The sequence below is a fragment of the Heterodontus francisci genome, chromosome 11 (assembly GCF_036365525.1).
Source record: "Heterodontus francisci isolate sHetFra1 chromosome 11, sHetFra1.hap1, whole genome shotgun sequence".
Classification (NCBI taxonomy): Eukaryota; Metazoa; Chordata; class Chondrichthyes; order Heterodontiformes; family Heterodontidae; genus Heterodontus; species Heterodontus francisci.
The window spans coordinates 113355190-113373090 of NC_090381.1; the positions used below are offsets into that span (position 1 = coordinate 113355190).

Below are 17901 nucleotides of genomic sequence, written 5' to 3' on the forward strand. Positions count from 1 at the left end.
GGGAAATCATGCTTGACAAATCTACTAGAATTCTTTGAGGATGTAACCAGTAGAGTTTATAAGGGGGAACCAGTGGATGTGGTTTATTTGTACTTTCAGAAGGCTTTCGACAAAGTCCCACATGAGGGATTAGCGTGTAAAATTAAAGCGCATGGGATTGGGGGAAGTGTATTGCGATGGATTGAAAATTGGTTGGCAGACAGGAAACAAAGAGTAGGGATAAATAGGTCTTTTTCCGAATGGCAGCCAGTGACTAGTGGGGTACCGCAGGGATCGCTGCTAGGACCCCAGCTATTCACAATATACATTAATGATTTAGATGAGGGAACTAAATGTAATATCTCCAAATTTGCAGATGACACAAAACTGGGTGGGAGGGTGAGTTGTGAGGATGATGCAGAGAGACTTCAGGGTGATTTGGACAAGTTGAGTGAGTGGGCTAATGCATGGCAGATGCAGTATAATGTGGATAAGTGTGAGGTTATCCACTTTGGTAGCAAAAACAGGAAGGCAGATTATTATCTGAATGGCTATAAACTGAGAGAGGGGAATATGCAACGAGACCTGAGTGTTCTCGCACACCAGTCGCGGAGGGTAAGCCTGCAGGTGCAACAGGCGGTAAAAAAGGCAAATGGTATGTTGGCCTTCGTAGCGAGCGGATTCGAGTACAGGAGCAGGGATGTCTTGCTGCAATTATACAGGGCCTTGGTGAGGCCACACCTGGAATATTGTGTGCAGTTTTGGTCTCCTTATCTGAGGAAGGATGTTCTTGCTATAGAGGGAGTGCAGCGAAGGTTTACCAGACTGATTCCTGAGATGGCGGGTCTGACGTATGAGGAGAGATTGAGTTGGTTAGGATTATATTTGCTGGAGTTCAGAAGAGTGAGGGGGGATCTCATAGAAACCTATAAAATTCTAACAGGACTTGACAGGGTAGATGCAGGAAGGATGTTCCCGATGGTGGGGGAGTCCAGAACCAGGGATTATAGTCTAAGGATATGGGGTAAAGCTTTCAGGACTGAGATGAGGAGAAATTTCTTCATCCAGGGAGTGGTGAGCCTGTGGGATTCGCTACCACAGAAAGCAGTTGAGGCCAAAATATTGTATGTTTTCAAGACGGAGTTAGATATAGCTCTTGGGTCCAAAGGGATCAAAGGGTATGGGGCGAAAGCGGGAACAGGTTATTGAGTTAGTTGATCAGCCATAATCATAATGAATGGTGGAGAAGGCTCAAAGGGCTGAATGGCCTACTCCTGCTCCTATTTTCTGTGTTTTTATGTAATGGGATAGGATGGTCAGCAGACCAGGTCCCAGGTTGGGTTTGTACAGCACTGGGTGCTAATGGTAACCTTTTCCCTCTTATCCTTTGTAGATGGAATGTGGCCACAGGAACTTTGCAGCCCTGGTATTTGGGAAATTTTCCCCCTTTCCCTGATCAGTCTCTCACATTGTCCTGTCTCTCCTTGGGCACTGAGATGGTGAGAGGCCCCCTACCCTCAGCACTCGGAACCTGACACTGCAATCAGAATTTCTCCAAACTACCTCAGCCCCACATCTTCGGGAGCCAGTATGTCCAACCATTCCAGCAACTTGAACTGCACACAGAACTGCAGCCTCTACAACATGGACTATTTGGATGATTACTCTGATTATCCCGTCAATCTCTTCCCAATTCCCATCTTGACTGGGATAACTGTTACCTGCGTTCTGTTGGCATTGATTGGGATAAGTGGGAATGTCATGACTATCTTGATTGTGTTGAAGTTCAAAGACATGAGAACTACCACCAATCTCTATCTGTCCAGCATGGCCTTGTCAGACCTGTTCATTTTCATGTGTATGCCCCTGGACCTGTACAGGATTTGGCAGTACAGGCCCTGGAACTTTGGGGGCCTGCTCTGTAAGCTGTTCCAGTTTGTCAGTGAGAGCTGTACTTACTCAACTATTCTCAACATCACTGCGTTGAGCGTGGAGAGATACTTTGCTATTTGCTTCCCACTCAAGGCCAAAGTGCTCATTACCAAGGGCAGAGTCAAAGGGCTCATCTTTTTCCTCTGGTCAGTGGCCTTTGTCAGCGCTGGGCCCATTTTTGTCTTAGTTGGGGTCGAGCACATGAATGGAACTGACCCCGTACTGACCAACGAGTGCAAGGCTACGGAGTATGCGGTCAAGTCAGGTCTTCTAAACATCATGGTGTGGGTGTCCAGCATCTTCTTCTTCCTGCCCGTGTTCTGCCTTTCAATCCTCTACAGCCTAATTGGGCGAAAACTGTGGAGGCGGAAAAGGGAGAGCATCAGACCCAGCATCAGTAGCAGAGAGAAGGTCAACAAGCAGACAGTGAAGATGCTAGGTAAGCATATAGAGAAAGAACTTGCATTTCTATAGCGCCTTTCACAGCCTCAGGACCTCCCGAAATACTTTACAGCCAATTAAATACTTTTTGAAGTGTAGTCACTGTTGTAATGTAGGAAACGTGGCAGCTAATTTTCACACAGCAAGATCCCACAAACAGCAATGTGATAATGATCAGATAATTTTTTTTTAGTGATGCTGATTGAGGGATACATATTGGCTCAGAATGCTGGGGAGAACTCCCCTGCTCTTCTTCAGGGTAGTACCATGACATCCACCTGAGAGGCCAAACGGGGCCTCGGTAAAATGTCTTATAAAAAAGACGGCACCTCCAGCAGCACAGCACTCTCTCAGTACTGCCCTGGGATGTTATATTCCTGAAAGCTTGGTGGTGAAGGATAGAACTGAAGCCAACATTTACATACTTTTGTTTACAGAGATACACATTACAAGCATGCACCTCCTAAACCAACCACCAGAGTTTCAGTCTGCTCCCATTTATAGGAGCACAAGTGAATCCTTGGTTAATACCCACCACCTGCATACAATTAACATATCAGCCCAGATTTCAGTGCTGAAGTCTCTGACAGTGGTTTGAACCCACAACCTTCTTGGCTCAGGTGTGACAGTACTACCCACCAAGCCACAGCTGACACCAGAGAGAGACTATACACACAAACAAATCAATTCCAGATTATTTCTTTATTAAAAATGTTTTCTTTGACAATGAAGGACATTGTTAAATTTGTTCCTTTCCATGATCTGTGTTTAAGTCAGCGTTGGCTCAGGGGGAAGCACTGTCAGAAAGTGATGAATTCAACTTCTAGAGGACTTGAGCTCATAATCTAGTTTAGGCACTTGCTGAGGGAGTGCTGCACTGTCTGAGATGCAGCCTTTCGAACAAGATTTGAAACCGAGCACTCCATCAGCCCATTCTGTTGGTTCAACTGCATGTTGAAGATCCTATGGTACTGTCCAGGGAGTAGGCAGCCTGTCAGCTCTTCCTGAGCAATATTGCTCCCTGTGCCAACATCACCAAAGAAATTAATAGATTCACTTGGTCACTTATCTCATGTTACATTGCGGGATCTTGCTGTGTAGAAATGGCAACCACATTTTCCAAGTTTTTGCTCTTCAAGGTAGCTTGTTGTATTTGAAGCACATTGAAATATTTCTGAGCGCAAGTCATTGTGACTTTAAAGGGCCATTATCTTCTTGTAAATGTGGTGATTGAACTGTTTGTCAGTACATGTATGCTCGAAGTCATAAAGAAGGAAACACTAGCATTTCGATAGCACCTTTCACAACCTCAGGACATGTCAAAATGCTTTACAGTTAATGAAGTACTTTTTGATGTGTGATCACAGTTGTAATGTGGGAAACAGGGCAGCCAATCTGTGCATAGCAAGATCCCATAAACAGCAATGTGATAATGACCAGTTAACCTGTTTTGTTGTGATTTCCTGAGGAATACAGGACACCAGGGAGAACTCCCCAGTAGTACTTCCTTGGTACTACAGTGGGAGTGTCACCCTGGATTATGGACTCAAGCCTCTGGAGTGGGATATCTGACCCTACGGTACGAGTGCTACCAACTGAGCCACAATTGACACAATGTGTGTAGCTGTAAAGACCTCAAAATATGTGTCTAAATTGACCATTTCATTCCGAGACTAGGGTCCTGAATCTTAGTAAAGGAGACTGCGAAGGTATGAGGCGCGAGTTGGCTATGACGGATTGGGAAACGTTAATTAAAGGGATGACGGTGGATAGGCAATGACAAACATTTAAAGAGCGCGTGGATGAACTGCAACAATTGTTTATCCCTGTCTGGCGCAAAAGTAAAATGGGAAAGGTAGCCAAACCATGGCTTACAAGGGAAATTAGATCCAAGGAAGAGGCATATAAATTTGCCAGGAAAAACAACAGACCTGTGGATTGGGAGCAGTTTAGAATTCAGCAAAGGAGGACCAAGGGATTGATTAAGAAGGGGAAAATAGAGTACGAGAGCAAGCTTGCAGGGAACATAAAAACTGAATGTAAAGGTTTCTAGAGGTATGTGAAGAGAAAAAGATTGGTGAAGACAAATGTAGGTCCCTTACAATCAGAAACGGGGGAATTTATTATGAGGAACAAAGAAATGGCTGACTAACTAAATGCATACTTTGGTTCTGTCTTCACAAAGGAGGACACAAATATCATACCAGAAATGTTGGGGAACACAGGGCTTAGTGAGAGAGAGGAACTGAAAGAAAGCAGTATTAGTAGAGAAATGGTGTTGGGGAAATTGATGGGATTGAAGGCCGATAAATCCCCAGGGCCTGATGGTCTGCATCCCAGAGTACTTAAGGAAGTGGCCGTAGAAACAGTGGACGCATTAGCATCTTCCAAGATTCTATAGACTCTGGAACAGTTCCTACAGATTGGAGGGTGGCTAATGTAACCCCATTATTTAAAAAGGGAGGTAGAGAGAAAGCAGGGAATTATAGACCAGTCAACCTGACGTCGGTAATGGGGAAAATTCTAGATTCCATTATCAAAGATTTTATAGCAGAGCACTTGGAGAACTTTGGTAGAATCGGACAGAATCAGCATGGATTTACGAAAGGGAAATCATGCTTGACAAATCTACTAGAATTCTTCGAGGATGTAACTAGTAGAGTTGATGAGGGGGAGCCAGTGGATGTGGTTTATTTGGACTTTCAGAAGGCTTTCGATAAAGTCCCACATGAGGGATTAGCGTGTAAAATTAAAGCACATGGGATTGGGGGAAGTGTATTGCGATGGATAGAAAATTGTTTGGCAGACAGGAAACAAAGAGTAGGAATAAATGAGACTTTTTCCGAATGGCAGCCAGTAACTAGTGAGGTACCGCAGGGATCGGTGCTAGGACTCCAGCTATTCACAATAATTATTAATGGTTTAGATGAGGGAACTAAATGTAATATTTCCAAATTTGCAGATGACACAAAACGGGGTGGGAGGGTGAGTTGTGAGGAGGATGCAGAGAGGCTTCAGGGTGATTTGGACAGGTTGAGTGAGTGGGCTAATGCATGGCAGATGCAGTATAATGTGGATAAATGTGAGGTTATCCACTTTGGTATTAAAAATAGGAAGGTAGATTATTATCTGAACGGCTATAAACTGAGAGAGAGGAATATGCAGCGAGACCTGGGTGTTCTCATTCACCAGTCGCTGAAGGTAAGCATGCAGGTGCAACAGGCGGTAAAAAAGGCAAATGGTATGTTGGCCTTCGTAGCGAGAGGATTCGAGTACAGAAGCAGGGATGTCTTGCTGCAATTATACAGGGCCTTGGTGAGGCCACACCTGGAATATTGTGTGCAATTTTGGTCTCCTTATCTGAGGAAGGATGTTCTTGCTATCGAGGGAGTGTGGCAAAGGTTTACCAGACTGATTCCTGGGATGGTGGGACTGACGTATGAGGAGAGATTGAGTCGATTAGGATTATATTTGCTGGAGTTCAGAAGAGTGAGGGGGGATCTCATAGAAACCTATAAAATTCTAACAGGACTTGACAGGGTAGATGCAGGAAGGATGTTCCCGATGGTGTGGGAGTCCAGAACCAGGGGTCATAGTCTAAGGATACGGGATATATCTTTCAGGACTGAGATGAGGAGAAATTTCTTCACCCAGAGAGTGGTGAGCCTGTGGAATTCGCTACCACAGAAAGCAGTTGTGGCCAAAACATTGTATGCTTTCAAGAAGGAGTTAGATATAGCTCTTGGGTCTAAAGGGATCAAAGGGAATGGGGCGAAAGTGGGAACAGGCTACTGAGTTGGATGATCAGCCATGATTGTAATGAATGGAGCAGACTCGAAGGGCCGAATGGCCTACTCTTGATCCTATTTTCTATGTTTCTATGTAAATATATGTAATGATGTTCGGAAATATGAATGGAAGAGTAGATTGTTTATCATAATTGTTGTGTGACACGAGAATGAGTTAAATTGGCCTTGGCTCCAAATCAACATATCACTGAGAATCGTGAGTGGCTTGTTCAGTCCTGTAACCATTTCCACATAATTCTTCAGAGATTGGAGCTGTCCTGTGCAATTCAGAGTGTTGCTGGGAATAAAGATTTTAAAGAAGCATCACTCTCACTGAAAGTATTTAGTGCTATATTTTAAAAGAAAAGATTATTTTCTGGATGTTGGTGTCGCTGGCAAGGCCAGCATTTATTCCCCTTGAGAAGGTGGTGGTGAGCCGCCTTCTTGTACCGCTGCAGTTCATACGGTGTAGGTACACCCACAGTGCTGTTAGGAAGGGAGCTCCAGGATTTTGACCCAGCGTCAGTGAAGGAACGACGGTATAGTTTCAAGTCAGGATGGTGTGTGACTTGGAGGGGAAGTTGGAAGTGATGGTATTCCCATCTGCCCGCTGCTTTTGCCCTTCTAGGTGGTGGAGGTCACAGGGGTAGAAGGATATGTCGAGGGAGCCTTGCTGCAGTGCATCTTATAGTACACAGTGATGCCTTGGTAGGTGAGGGAGTGAACAATATGTGCGTGATTTCCAAGTCAGTGCTATTAATTCAGTTATTGAGCATGTTTTCACAAAAGTAATGACAATTATCACAAAAACAATAGCAAAAGCATAGAAGAGTAGCTGCATTGTTGGAGGGGCAGTACTGAGGGAATGCTGCACTGTCAGGAGGAGTACTGAGGGAGCGCTGCACTGCCAGAGGGACAGTACTGACATAAAAGATGCCATGGCACTATTTGGAGAAGAGTAGGGCAACTATCTTTGGTACCCTGATCAATATTTATCCCTCAACCAACATCGTTAAAACAGATTATCTGGTCATTATCATATTGCTGTTTGGGAGCTTGCTGTGCACAAATTGGCTGCTGTGATTCCTACATTACAACAGTGACTACACTTTAAAGGTACTTCATTGGCTGTAAAGCACTTTGAGACATCCTACAGTTGTTAAAGACGCTATTGAAATGCAAATCCTTCCTTTTCTCTGGTTGAACAACAGCTTGTGTGGTGAATGGGTTAATACTTGTGCTGAAGTAGTGTGCAACAAAATATCATCCAAATAAAATGGGTCAGATTTTGTGGTTGTAATGACAGCAAAACTATCAGCTTTGGCAGTCATTACTCTGCACATGCACAGTTAAACATGGAATACCAGAAGTGACTCCCTGTTCCAAGGTATGCTGATGAAATCCTTACAGATGGAAATATTAGTAATCGCTTGATTTGATGTGAACTTCCACTTTTTACACTGCTATTTTCAAAGTAAAAACCCTTGAAAAAGTTGCACCTTGTTGAATGGGTGTAACTGTGTTTTTAAAGGGTGTATTAAGTCATAATTACTGCTGAACGACCACTCTAGACCTGAAAAAATAATTTTATATTTGTGGATTGTCAAATTTCTCCATTCTGATAAAAAAAATTCCCTAGATTTTTAAAGTTTGTGAATGATATTGCAGCTTCCACCTTAAACCCAAGTGTACATCCTAATCTTTATTTTGCTCTCTGCAAAATGATTAAAAAGTGAAGGATAATCAGTACTTTATACTTCCTGGTTTGCTCTCTGTGAGAATTCTTCAAAGTGATTGGCTGCTTAGCCTGCTTGATGACATCACTGTTGCTGGACGCCAGAGATCCCCAATAGCTGATGCTTGAACTGAATTAATGTCCGGAAAGGGGAAATCCACACCACAGAGATCGTTAGATATTAGTCGGTAGCTTTCTCTGAAGTGAGTGCTCTCACTTCACTCCCCACCACAAAATCCAGGCCATTAATGTTTGTCCACACACAAGCCCACACTGGCAACAGTACAGTCTACGATCAAAACTATTTGGCATCTATCGGACTCTCGCTGTGCTGCTGAACACTTCAACCCTCTAATCAAGCAGGAGAATCTGGGGAAGAAAAGGATTTAACTATCAGGAAGGATTGAACAGGTTGGGGTTCTTTTCTCTAGAAAAGATAAGGCTGAGGGGTGACCTGATAGAGGTCTTTATGAAGGATTTGATGTGGTAGACATTGAGAAGATGCTTCCGCTTGTGGGGGAGACCAAAACTAGAGGCCATAAATATAATATATTTAATATAATATATATTATATATATTAATATATATATAATGTAAAACTAAAAAATCCAATAAGAAATTCAGGAGAAACTTCTTTACCCTCGTGAGTGGTGAGAATGTGGAACTCATTACCACAGGGAGTGGTTGAGGAGAACAGCATCGATGCATTTAAAGTGAAGCTAGAAAAACACATGAGGGAGAAAGGAATTGAAGGATATGCCTGATAGGGTGAGAAGACGAGAGGTGGATTGGAGGCTCCTGTGGACCATAAGCACCAGCACAGTCCAGTTGAGCCGAATAGCCTATTTCTGTGCTGTAAAACGTTCTACGTAAAAATCTCCAGGATAACATAACTAGGTCACTCTTTGATCTTTATTTTAATGAGCAGGTTAGTGACATAAAATTAATGTAGAAGGATTTTTTAAACCGGCATATTAAGCTGCAAACAATCAGTGGAAATAATTCTCCACTGTTCATTTGGCCACCTGTTCCTGTGTCAGTCCTTGTAAACTTTAAATCCTCTTTTTTGGGGGATTATCAGTTAATGACCTCAGTACTGAGTAATTACAGGCACCCAGTCAAACCTTAAACACTCCCAGGACAGCAACAGCACGGGGTTAGATACAGAGTAAAGCTCCCTCTACACTGTCCCCATCAAACACTCCCAAGACAGGTACAGCATGGGTTAGATACAGAGTAAAGCTCCCTCTACACTGTCCCATCAAACACTCACAGGACAGGTACTTAAAGGGATGACGGTCGAAAGGCAATGGCAAACATTCAAAGAGCGCATGGATGAACTGCAACAATTGTTTATCCCTGTCTGGCGCAAAAGTAAAATGGGAAAGGTAGCCAAACCATGGCTTACAAGGGAAATTAGAGATAGCATTAGATCCAAGGAAGAGGCATATAAATCTGCCAAGGAAAAACAACAGACCTGTGGATGTTCCCAATGGTGGGGGAGTCCAGAACCAGGGATCATAGTCTAAGGGTGTGGGGTAAACCTTTCAGAACTGAGACAAGGAGAAATTTCTTCACCCAGAGAGTGGTGAGCCTGTGGAATTCGCTACCACAGAAAGCATTTGAGGCCAAAACATTGTATGTTTTCAAGAAGGAGTTAGATATAGCTCTTGTGTCTAAAGGGATCAAGAGATATGTGGAGAAAGCGGGAACAGGTTACTGAGTTGGATGACCAGCCATGATCATAATGAATGGCGGAGCAGACTCGAAGGGCCGAATGGTCTACTCCTGCTCCTATTTTTTCTGTTTCTATGTTTCTATCCAGGGAGCATGATTTAATACCTCACTGTGGCAATTTGAGAATTTGAATTCAATTTTAAAAAACTGGAAATGAAAAGCAGGTCTGAGAAAAGGTGACTATGAAACTGTGGGTTTGTGGTTAAAAACACAATTGGTTCACTAATGTCCTTTAGGGAAGGAAATCTGCCATCTTTACCTGGTCTGGCCTACGTGTGACTCCAGACCCACAGCAATGTGGTTGACTCTTAACTTTCCTCTGAAGTGGGCTAGCAAGACATTCCATTGAATCAAACTGCTAGCAGCCGTTCAAGAAGGCATGTCCCCCACCCCCGACATCACCCGTTAGGGATAATTAGGGATTGGCAATAAATGCTGGCCTCACCAGCGATAATCACATCCCAGCAATGAATAAAGAAAAACACAATAAAGGCCTGAAGGTGAAAAGACTCATTTGCACATTGTTCCCTTCCCATTGGTCTCTGTACACACCAGATAGAAGATCCTGTAGAATTGTACAACAATCAGTGCAGGCTAATCACTCTGCAATGGCAATGATATGAACAATATTCACTACGTGATTTATGCAACTCAGATTTAATAAGTATGAATGGGCAATTTGGCTCAATAGGGAACTCATTCCCTTTCTGATAGATCACATCTCTCCAGAAGACTGCCTGACTGTCTCTTGTACCCATTTATACTGTCTGCTTCAATTGCCATTCCCATCCCACTTCGCAAAACTCAGTGAAACATAGAGTCATAGAAACTTACAGCACAGAAGGAGGCCATTCAGTCCATCTTGCTCAAGATAAGGGCTCATGGGGTTGTGACAGTATATTAGCATGGATAGAGGATTGGTCAAAGGTTAGAAAAGAAAGAATAGCAATAAACTGGTCATTTTCAGGTTGGCAGGCTGTTACTAATGGGGTAGCATCTGGATCAGTGCTTGGGCCTCAGCTATTTACAATCTATGTTAATGACTTAGATGAATGGACTGAGTGTAACATATCCAACTTTGCTGACAATACAAAGTTAGGAGGGAAAGTCAGCAGTGAGGAGGACACAAAGGGCTGAATTTTCCTGGCCCCGTGGAAGTGGGGTTGGAGGTGAGAGGGCCCAGAAAATAGGGCGAGCTGTGTCGGGGTGGCACCCCGATGCATTCCCGCCCCCGGGGACTTTCCCGGGACGGCTGGGAACCGGATCAGCCGCCTGCCCAACGGAGGCGAAAAGCCAATTAGTCCAAATAAGGCCCCACTTCGGGTCATTTTGAGCCAGTGCTGGTATTTTACCAAGGTCTGTGCAGCCCCCTGTCACATGTGGAGGCTGCCTGCTCAATTGAGGCGGCCTCTTCGCAGCAGGCCGAGGGGTCATCGGAGTAAAGATGGTAACCTCGTTAATTGTCCTGCAGAGGGGTTTCCCCTCCATCCCGATGGCTGTATTGGCTTCAGGCCTCCTTAATTGATTAATTCTCTCCAGGTGCCTTCGTGTTCGCCTGCCTGAGCAGTGCCCACTGCTTCCGCTGGAGCTGCCTCTGATTGGGCCCTCAGCCTCGGGAGCCCACCCACCATCCTTAATAGGATGGCCAGCATAGAGGCAGCCAATTAGGAGGCCACCTCCCGGAAGGTGGGCATTCTGATGACATGGGCGGGACCAGGACTCCCCTCTGGGCCAATGTCGGAGTCCTGATGCCCGCTCGAACATCCTGCCCAAAGATTCGGCAGAGGGTATGTGAATGGGTAAGAAATTGGCAAATGGAGCATAATGTGGGAAATTTGAGGTTATTCACTTTGACAGGAATAGAAAAACAGAATATTTTTTAAATTGTGAGGTTCTATTAAATGTTGCTGCTCAGAGGGATTTGGGTGTCCTTATATAGGAAACACAGAAAGTTAACATGTCGGTACAGCAAGTAATTACAAAGGCCAATTGAATGTTGGCCTTTATTGCAAGAGGGTTAAAGCACAAGAATTATGAAGTCTTGCTGCAATTGTACAGGGCTTTGGTGAGACCACACCTGGAGTACTGAGTGTAGTTTTGGTCTTTTTATCTAAGGAATGATTATACTTGCCTCAGAGGAGGTGCAAAAAATGTTCACCAAATTGATTCCTGGGTTGAGAGGGTTGTCCTGTGAGGAGACATTGGCCAGAATTTTTCGTTGGGCGGGGGGTGCAGTCCACTGGCCGAAAAGTCAGTGGTGAGCCTGCCTCACTGGGCTTGGGGAGCCAGACTGGGATTTTTTGCTCCCCTGGCCCTTAACTGGTTTTGGGCGGGACTGCCACCTCCTTGTGGCAGGAATTCCCGCTTAATGGAGCTGCCGGCCAATCAGTAGGCCGGCAGCTCTTGGTCCCAGAAACGCCACCAGGAGCAGTGGCCACTGCTGTAACTACACCCAGCCATCCGAAGGAAGATGACGGACAGCCCCGGAATGAAGGTAAGTATTTAGGGCTTCGCTGAGGAACTTCGGTTGGACTTTGGCGGGTATAGGGGGGTTGGTTAGGGGGTAGGGGGAGTGCAATGGGGGCAGTTGGGACTTCGGGGGCAGCCCTCTGTGGGGCACAGGATGCCCGATCAGGAGGGCCCCCCACCAGCCTGCAAGAAGGCTGTCTGGTTTCACCAGGCAGGCTTTTTGAGGCCTCAGCCGCCCCCCAGTCAAAGGTAAAACACCCGCGGCTGCGGGCGGCGGCCTTGAAGTGCCAGTTATTTGGCCACTTAAGGTTCTTGATTGGCCTGAGGTGGGCGAGCCATTGCTCGCCGCTGCTGTCCCATGTTAAATTGGAGCGGGGCTGAAAGGGGGTCGGGAACGGCCCCCCCACCGCCTCCCACACAATTTTATGCCCTCCCCCTCCGCCACCAGCCTGCTCGTTTGGGGGCGTAAAATTCCGGCCATTGAGTAAATTGGGCCCATACTCTCTGGAGTTTCGAAGAATGAGAGGTGATCTCATTGAAACATGTAAGATTCTGAGAGGACTGGACAGGGTAGATGCTGAGAGGATGTTTCCCCTGGCTGGAGAGTCGAGGATGAGGGTCCACAGTCTCAGGAGAAGCGATCAGCTGTTTAAGACTGAGGTGAAGAGAAATTTCTTTACTCTGTGGCTCGTGAATCTTTGAAATTGAGGGATGCTCAGTTGTTGAGATTGATAATCTTTTGGGATATGGGGATAGGGCAGGAAAGTGGAAATGAGGTAGAAGATCAGTGATGATCCTATTGAAAGGCAGAGTAGACTCGAGGGGCTGAATGGCCTACTCCTGCTCCTATTTCTTACGTTCTTACGCTGGCATTTTGAAAGAGCAGTTGTACTTAGTCCCATATCTCTGCTTTTAGTTCGTAAACCTGTCAATTCCTCATCCTCAAGGACATGCCCAACTCCCTTTAAAAATTATTTTTATGGAATCAGCTTCCACCACGTTCTTCTGGGAGGATGTTCCAGATCCTGACAACTCTCTGAGTGATAGAATTTCTCCTCCTCTTTCCTCTGGATCTTTTCCCAATGATTTTAAATTGATGAATTCGCCAGAGGGAATATTTTTCCCGTAAGCTTATATCAATACCTCTCATCATCTTGAAAATCTCTATTCAGTCACCTCTTAACCTCCTCTCTTGAGAACAATTTTAATCTCATAGCTGATGTCTCTCATCTCTGGTAACATCCCTCCTCTATTCCTTTTAAGACTTTTACATCTTTCCTGAGGTGTGGTACCCAGATTGTTCACAATACAACATGTTGCATGCTGGATTAAGCGAGACCTAAGGACTTCCGTATATGAATAAAGATATTGGTGGGGTTTAGCCGGCTAAAATCAGGGTATCTTTATACTGCACACCACATCCTACGGCACTTCACAGGAGCCTTATCAAACGAAATTTGACATCAAGCCACATAAGGAGATAAAAGCAAAATACCGCGGATGCTGGAAATCTGAAATAAAAACAGAAAGTGCTGGAAACACTCAGCAGATCTGGCAGCATCTGTGGAGTATTTTCAGCACTTTCTGTTTTTATTTCACATAAAGTGATATTAGAACAGATTCCTAAAAGCTTGGTCAAAGAGGTAGGTTTTAAGGAGCGCCTTAAGAAAGGAGCAAGCGGTAGAGAGAGAGGCGGTGAGGTTTAGGGAGGGAATTCCAGAGCTTAGGGCCCAGGCAGCTGAAGGCACGGCCGCCAATGGTGGAGTGATTAAAATCGGGGATGCTCAAGAGGCCAGAATTGAAGGAGCGCAGAGATCTCAGAGGATTGTAGGGCTGGAGGAGGTTACAGAGATAGAGAGAGGCAAGGCTATGGAGGAATTTGAATGCAAGGATAAGAATCTTAACATCAAGGTGTTGCCAGACCAGAATCCAATGCAGGGCAGTGAGCACAGGAACTTGGCACAGGGTAGGATAGGGCTAGCTGAGTTTTGGTAAGCTCAGGTTTCTGGAGGGTTTGAGATGGAGTAGGCTGTACTTACCTCACCTGTTCCCTCACAGAGGAGATAGTCATCAGGCCCTGAGCTTTTATGTAATTTATTCATTGACAATAATTTGAACTCTCTGGTGGGAATCATGGACCAAGGCGAATGATAAATATCTGACCCCTTGCTATCATCCAAGATGAGGATAAGAATTTTAAAATAAAGGTGTTGTTGGTCCAGGAGCCAATGTAGGTCAGTGTGCAAAGGGATAATTTCACCCTCTCCCATTATTTTTTTGCATGTACTGGCATTCTTACCTTGTCCCTGGTTGCATCTAGAAACATAGGAACAGGAGTAGGTCATTCAGCCCCTTGACTCTGTTCCGCCTTTCATTCAGGTCATGGTTGATTCTAATATAGAGTCATAGAGAGATACAGCACTGAAACAGCCCTTCGGCCCACCGAGTCTGTGCTGACCAACAACCACCCATTTATACTAATCCTACATTAATCCCATATTCCCTACCACATCCCCACCATTCTCCTACCACCTACCTACACTTGGGGCAATTTACAATGGCCAATTTACCTATCAACCTGCAAGTCTTTGGCTGCAGGAGGAAACCGGAGCACCCGGTGGAAACCCACGCGGTCACAGGGAGAACTTGCAAACTCCGCACAGGCAGTACCCAGAACTGAATGCGGGTCGCTGGAGCTGTGAGGCTGCGGTGCTAACCACTGCGCCACTCACAGACTAGGATAGTATTAGTGTAAAAGGCAGAGAGGGGGAAGACTTTCTGAAGTGTGTTCAGGAGAATTTTCTACATCAGTTTGTTTCCAGCCCAACAAGGAAGGAGGCATTGCTGGATCTGGTTCTGGGGAATGTGGTGGGTTAAGTGGATCAAGTGTCAGTAGGGGAACATTGAGGGGACCATAGGTTTAGAATAGCGATGGAAAAGGACAAGGAGCAATCTAGAGTAAAAATAATTAATTGGGGGAGGGCCAATTTCAATGGGGTGAGAATGGATCTGGACCATGTAAACTGGAATCAAAGATTGGCCAGCAAAACTGTAATGGAATAATGGGCTGTCTTTAAAGAAGAGATAGTATGGGCACAGTCAAGGTACATTACTAATCGGGGAAAGGTCGGGCAAGTAAAGCAAAGCAAGAGCTCAGTGGATGACAAAAGAGGTAGCGAGTAAGATGAAAAAGAAAAAAGGTTGCAGGTGTTAAGTTGATAATACAGGCTGAATATAGAAAGTTCAGAGGGGAAGTGAAAAAAATAAATGAGAGGCAAAGAGAGATAATGAGAAGAGACTGGCAGCTATCATTAAAAAAAATCCAAAAGTCTTCCAGCGGCACATAAATAATAAAAAGGCAGAGTATGGACCAAAATTGGGATCTATATGTGGAAGCAGAGGACATGGCTGAGGTACTAAATGATTACTATGCATCTGTCTTTACCAAGGAAAAAGATGCTGGCAAAGGCAGTGAAAGAGGAGGCAGTTGAGATACTTGATTGTCTAAAAATTGATAAAGAGGAAGTATTAGAAGGCTGGCTGTATTTAAAATGGATAAGTCACCAGGACTAGGTGGGATGCATCCAAGGATACTGAGGGAAGTAAGGATGGAAATTGCAGAGACAATGGCCATAATCTTCCCATCCTCCTTCACAATGGGATGGTGCCAGAAGACTGGACAATTGAAAATCACAGAATCACGGAATTTTTACAGTGCAGAAGGAGGCCAATCGGCCCATCGTGTCCACACCGGCTCTCTGAAAGAGCAACTCCCTCAGTTCCATTCCCCTACCTCCTCCCCGTAACTCTACACATTCTTTCTTTTCATATAACTATCTAATTCCCCTTTGAATGCTTCAATTGAACCTGCCTCCACCACATTCTTGGGCAGTGCATTCCAGACCTTAACCACTTGCTGCGTGAAAAAGTTTTTCCTCATGTCACTTTTGCTTCTTTTACCAAATACTTTAAATCTGTGCCCCCCCCCCCCATTCTCGATCCTTTCACGAGTGGGAACAGTTTCTATCTACTCTGTCCAGACCCCTCATGATTTTGAATAGCTCTATCAAATCACCCCTCAGCCTTCTCTTCTCCAAGGAAAACAGTCCTAACTATGTTTATGTTTAGAGATACAGCACTGAAACAGGCCCTTCGGCCCACCGAGTCTGTGCCGACCATCAACCACCCATTTATACTAATCCTACACTAATCTCATATTCCTACTGCATCCCCACCTGTCCCTGTATTTCCCTACCACCTACCTATACTAGGGGCAATTTATAATGGCCAATTTACCTATCAACCTGCAAGTCTTTTGGCTTGTGGGAGGAAACCGGAGCACCCGGAGAAAACCCACGCTGACACAGGGAGAATTTGCAAACTCCACACAGGCAGCACCCAGAATTGAACCTGGGTCGCTGGAGCTGTGAGGCTGCGGTGCTAACCACTGCGCCACTGTGCCGCCCACTACTCCAATCAATCATCATAACTGAAATTCCTCATCCCTGGAACCATTCTCGTGAATCTTTTCTGTACTCTCTCCAATGCCCACACCTCTTTCCTCAAGTTGCACCTTTGTTCAAAAAATGGTATAAAGATTAACTCAGCAACTACAGGCCAGTCAGTCTAACCTCAGTGGTGGGAAAGCTTTTAGAAATGATAACCCAGGACAAAATCACACTCACTTGGACAAGTGTAGACCAATTAAGGAAAGACAGCATGGATTTGTTAAGGGCAAATAATATTTAATTAACTTGATTGAGCTTTTTGATGAGTTAACAGAGAGGGTTGATGAGGGTAATCCAGTTGATGTGGTGTACATGAACTTCCAAAAGTTCATTTTGCTTGTCAGCAAAGTTCTAACCCATGGAATAAAAAGGATAGTGACAGCATGGATGCGAAGTTGGCAGAATGACAGGAAACAGAGTAATGGTGAACAGTTGATTTTCAGACTGGAGGACAGTATACAGTGGAGTTCCCCAGGGATCAGTATTAGGACCACTGCTTTTCTTGATGTATATTAATGACCTAGACTTGGGTGTACAGGGCACAATTTCAAAATTTGCAGATGACACAAAACTTGGAAGTATTGTGAACTGTGAGGAGGATTGTGATAGATTTCCGTAGGGCATAGACAGATTGATGGAATGAGCAGACAAGTGACAGATGAAATTTAATGCAGAAGAGTGTCAAGTGATACATTTTGATAGGAGGAATGAGGAGAGACAATATAAAATAAAGGGGACAATTCTAAAGGGGATGCAGGAGCAGAGGTACCTGGGGGTACATGAGGATGGCGGGACAGATTGAGAAAGTAGTTAAAAAGGCATACGGGATCCTGGGCTTAATAAATAGAGGCATAGAGTACAAAAGCAAGGTAGTTATGATAAACCTTAATAAACACAGGTGTTGCTTCAACTGGAGTATTGTGTCCAATTCTGGGCACCACGATTTAGGAAGGATGTGAAGGCTTTAAAAAGGGTGCAGAAAAGAGAACGGCTCCAGAGATGAGGGGCTTTAGTTACGTGGATAGATTGGAGAAGCTGGGACTGTTCTCCTTATTGAAGAGAAGGTTGAGAGGAGATTTGATGGAGGTATTCAAAATTGTGAGGGTCTGGACAAAGTAGAGAGAGAGAGAAACTGTTCCCATCAAGGGAAGAGTTGAGAACCGGAGGGCACTGATTTAAGGTGATTGGCAAAAGAACCAATGGTGACATGAGAAAAACCTTTGTTACCCAGCGAGTGGTTAGGATCTGGAATGCACTGCACTTCAGTGTGATAGAGGCAGATTGAATTGTGGCTTTCAAAGTGTAATTGCAT

At 44.7% G+C, this 17901-nt stretch overlaps 1 protein-coding gene across 1 annotated transcript in view; it reads left to right on the forward strand.

Annotated features, from left to right (window-relative positions):
* Positions 1 to 1569: 1569 nt before the first annotated feature.
* ghsra (growth hormone secretagogue receptor a) overlaps positions 1570 to 17901 on the forward strand; it is a 33529-nt gene continuing 17197 nt past the window's right edge. Inside the window, exon 1 of the mRNA XM_068041602.1 lies at positions 1570 to 2350. Within this exon, the coding sequence (XP_067897703.1) occupies positions 1570 to 2350 (781 nt within the window). The remainder of the gene's footprint in view (positions 2351 to 17901) is intronic.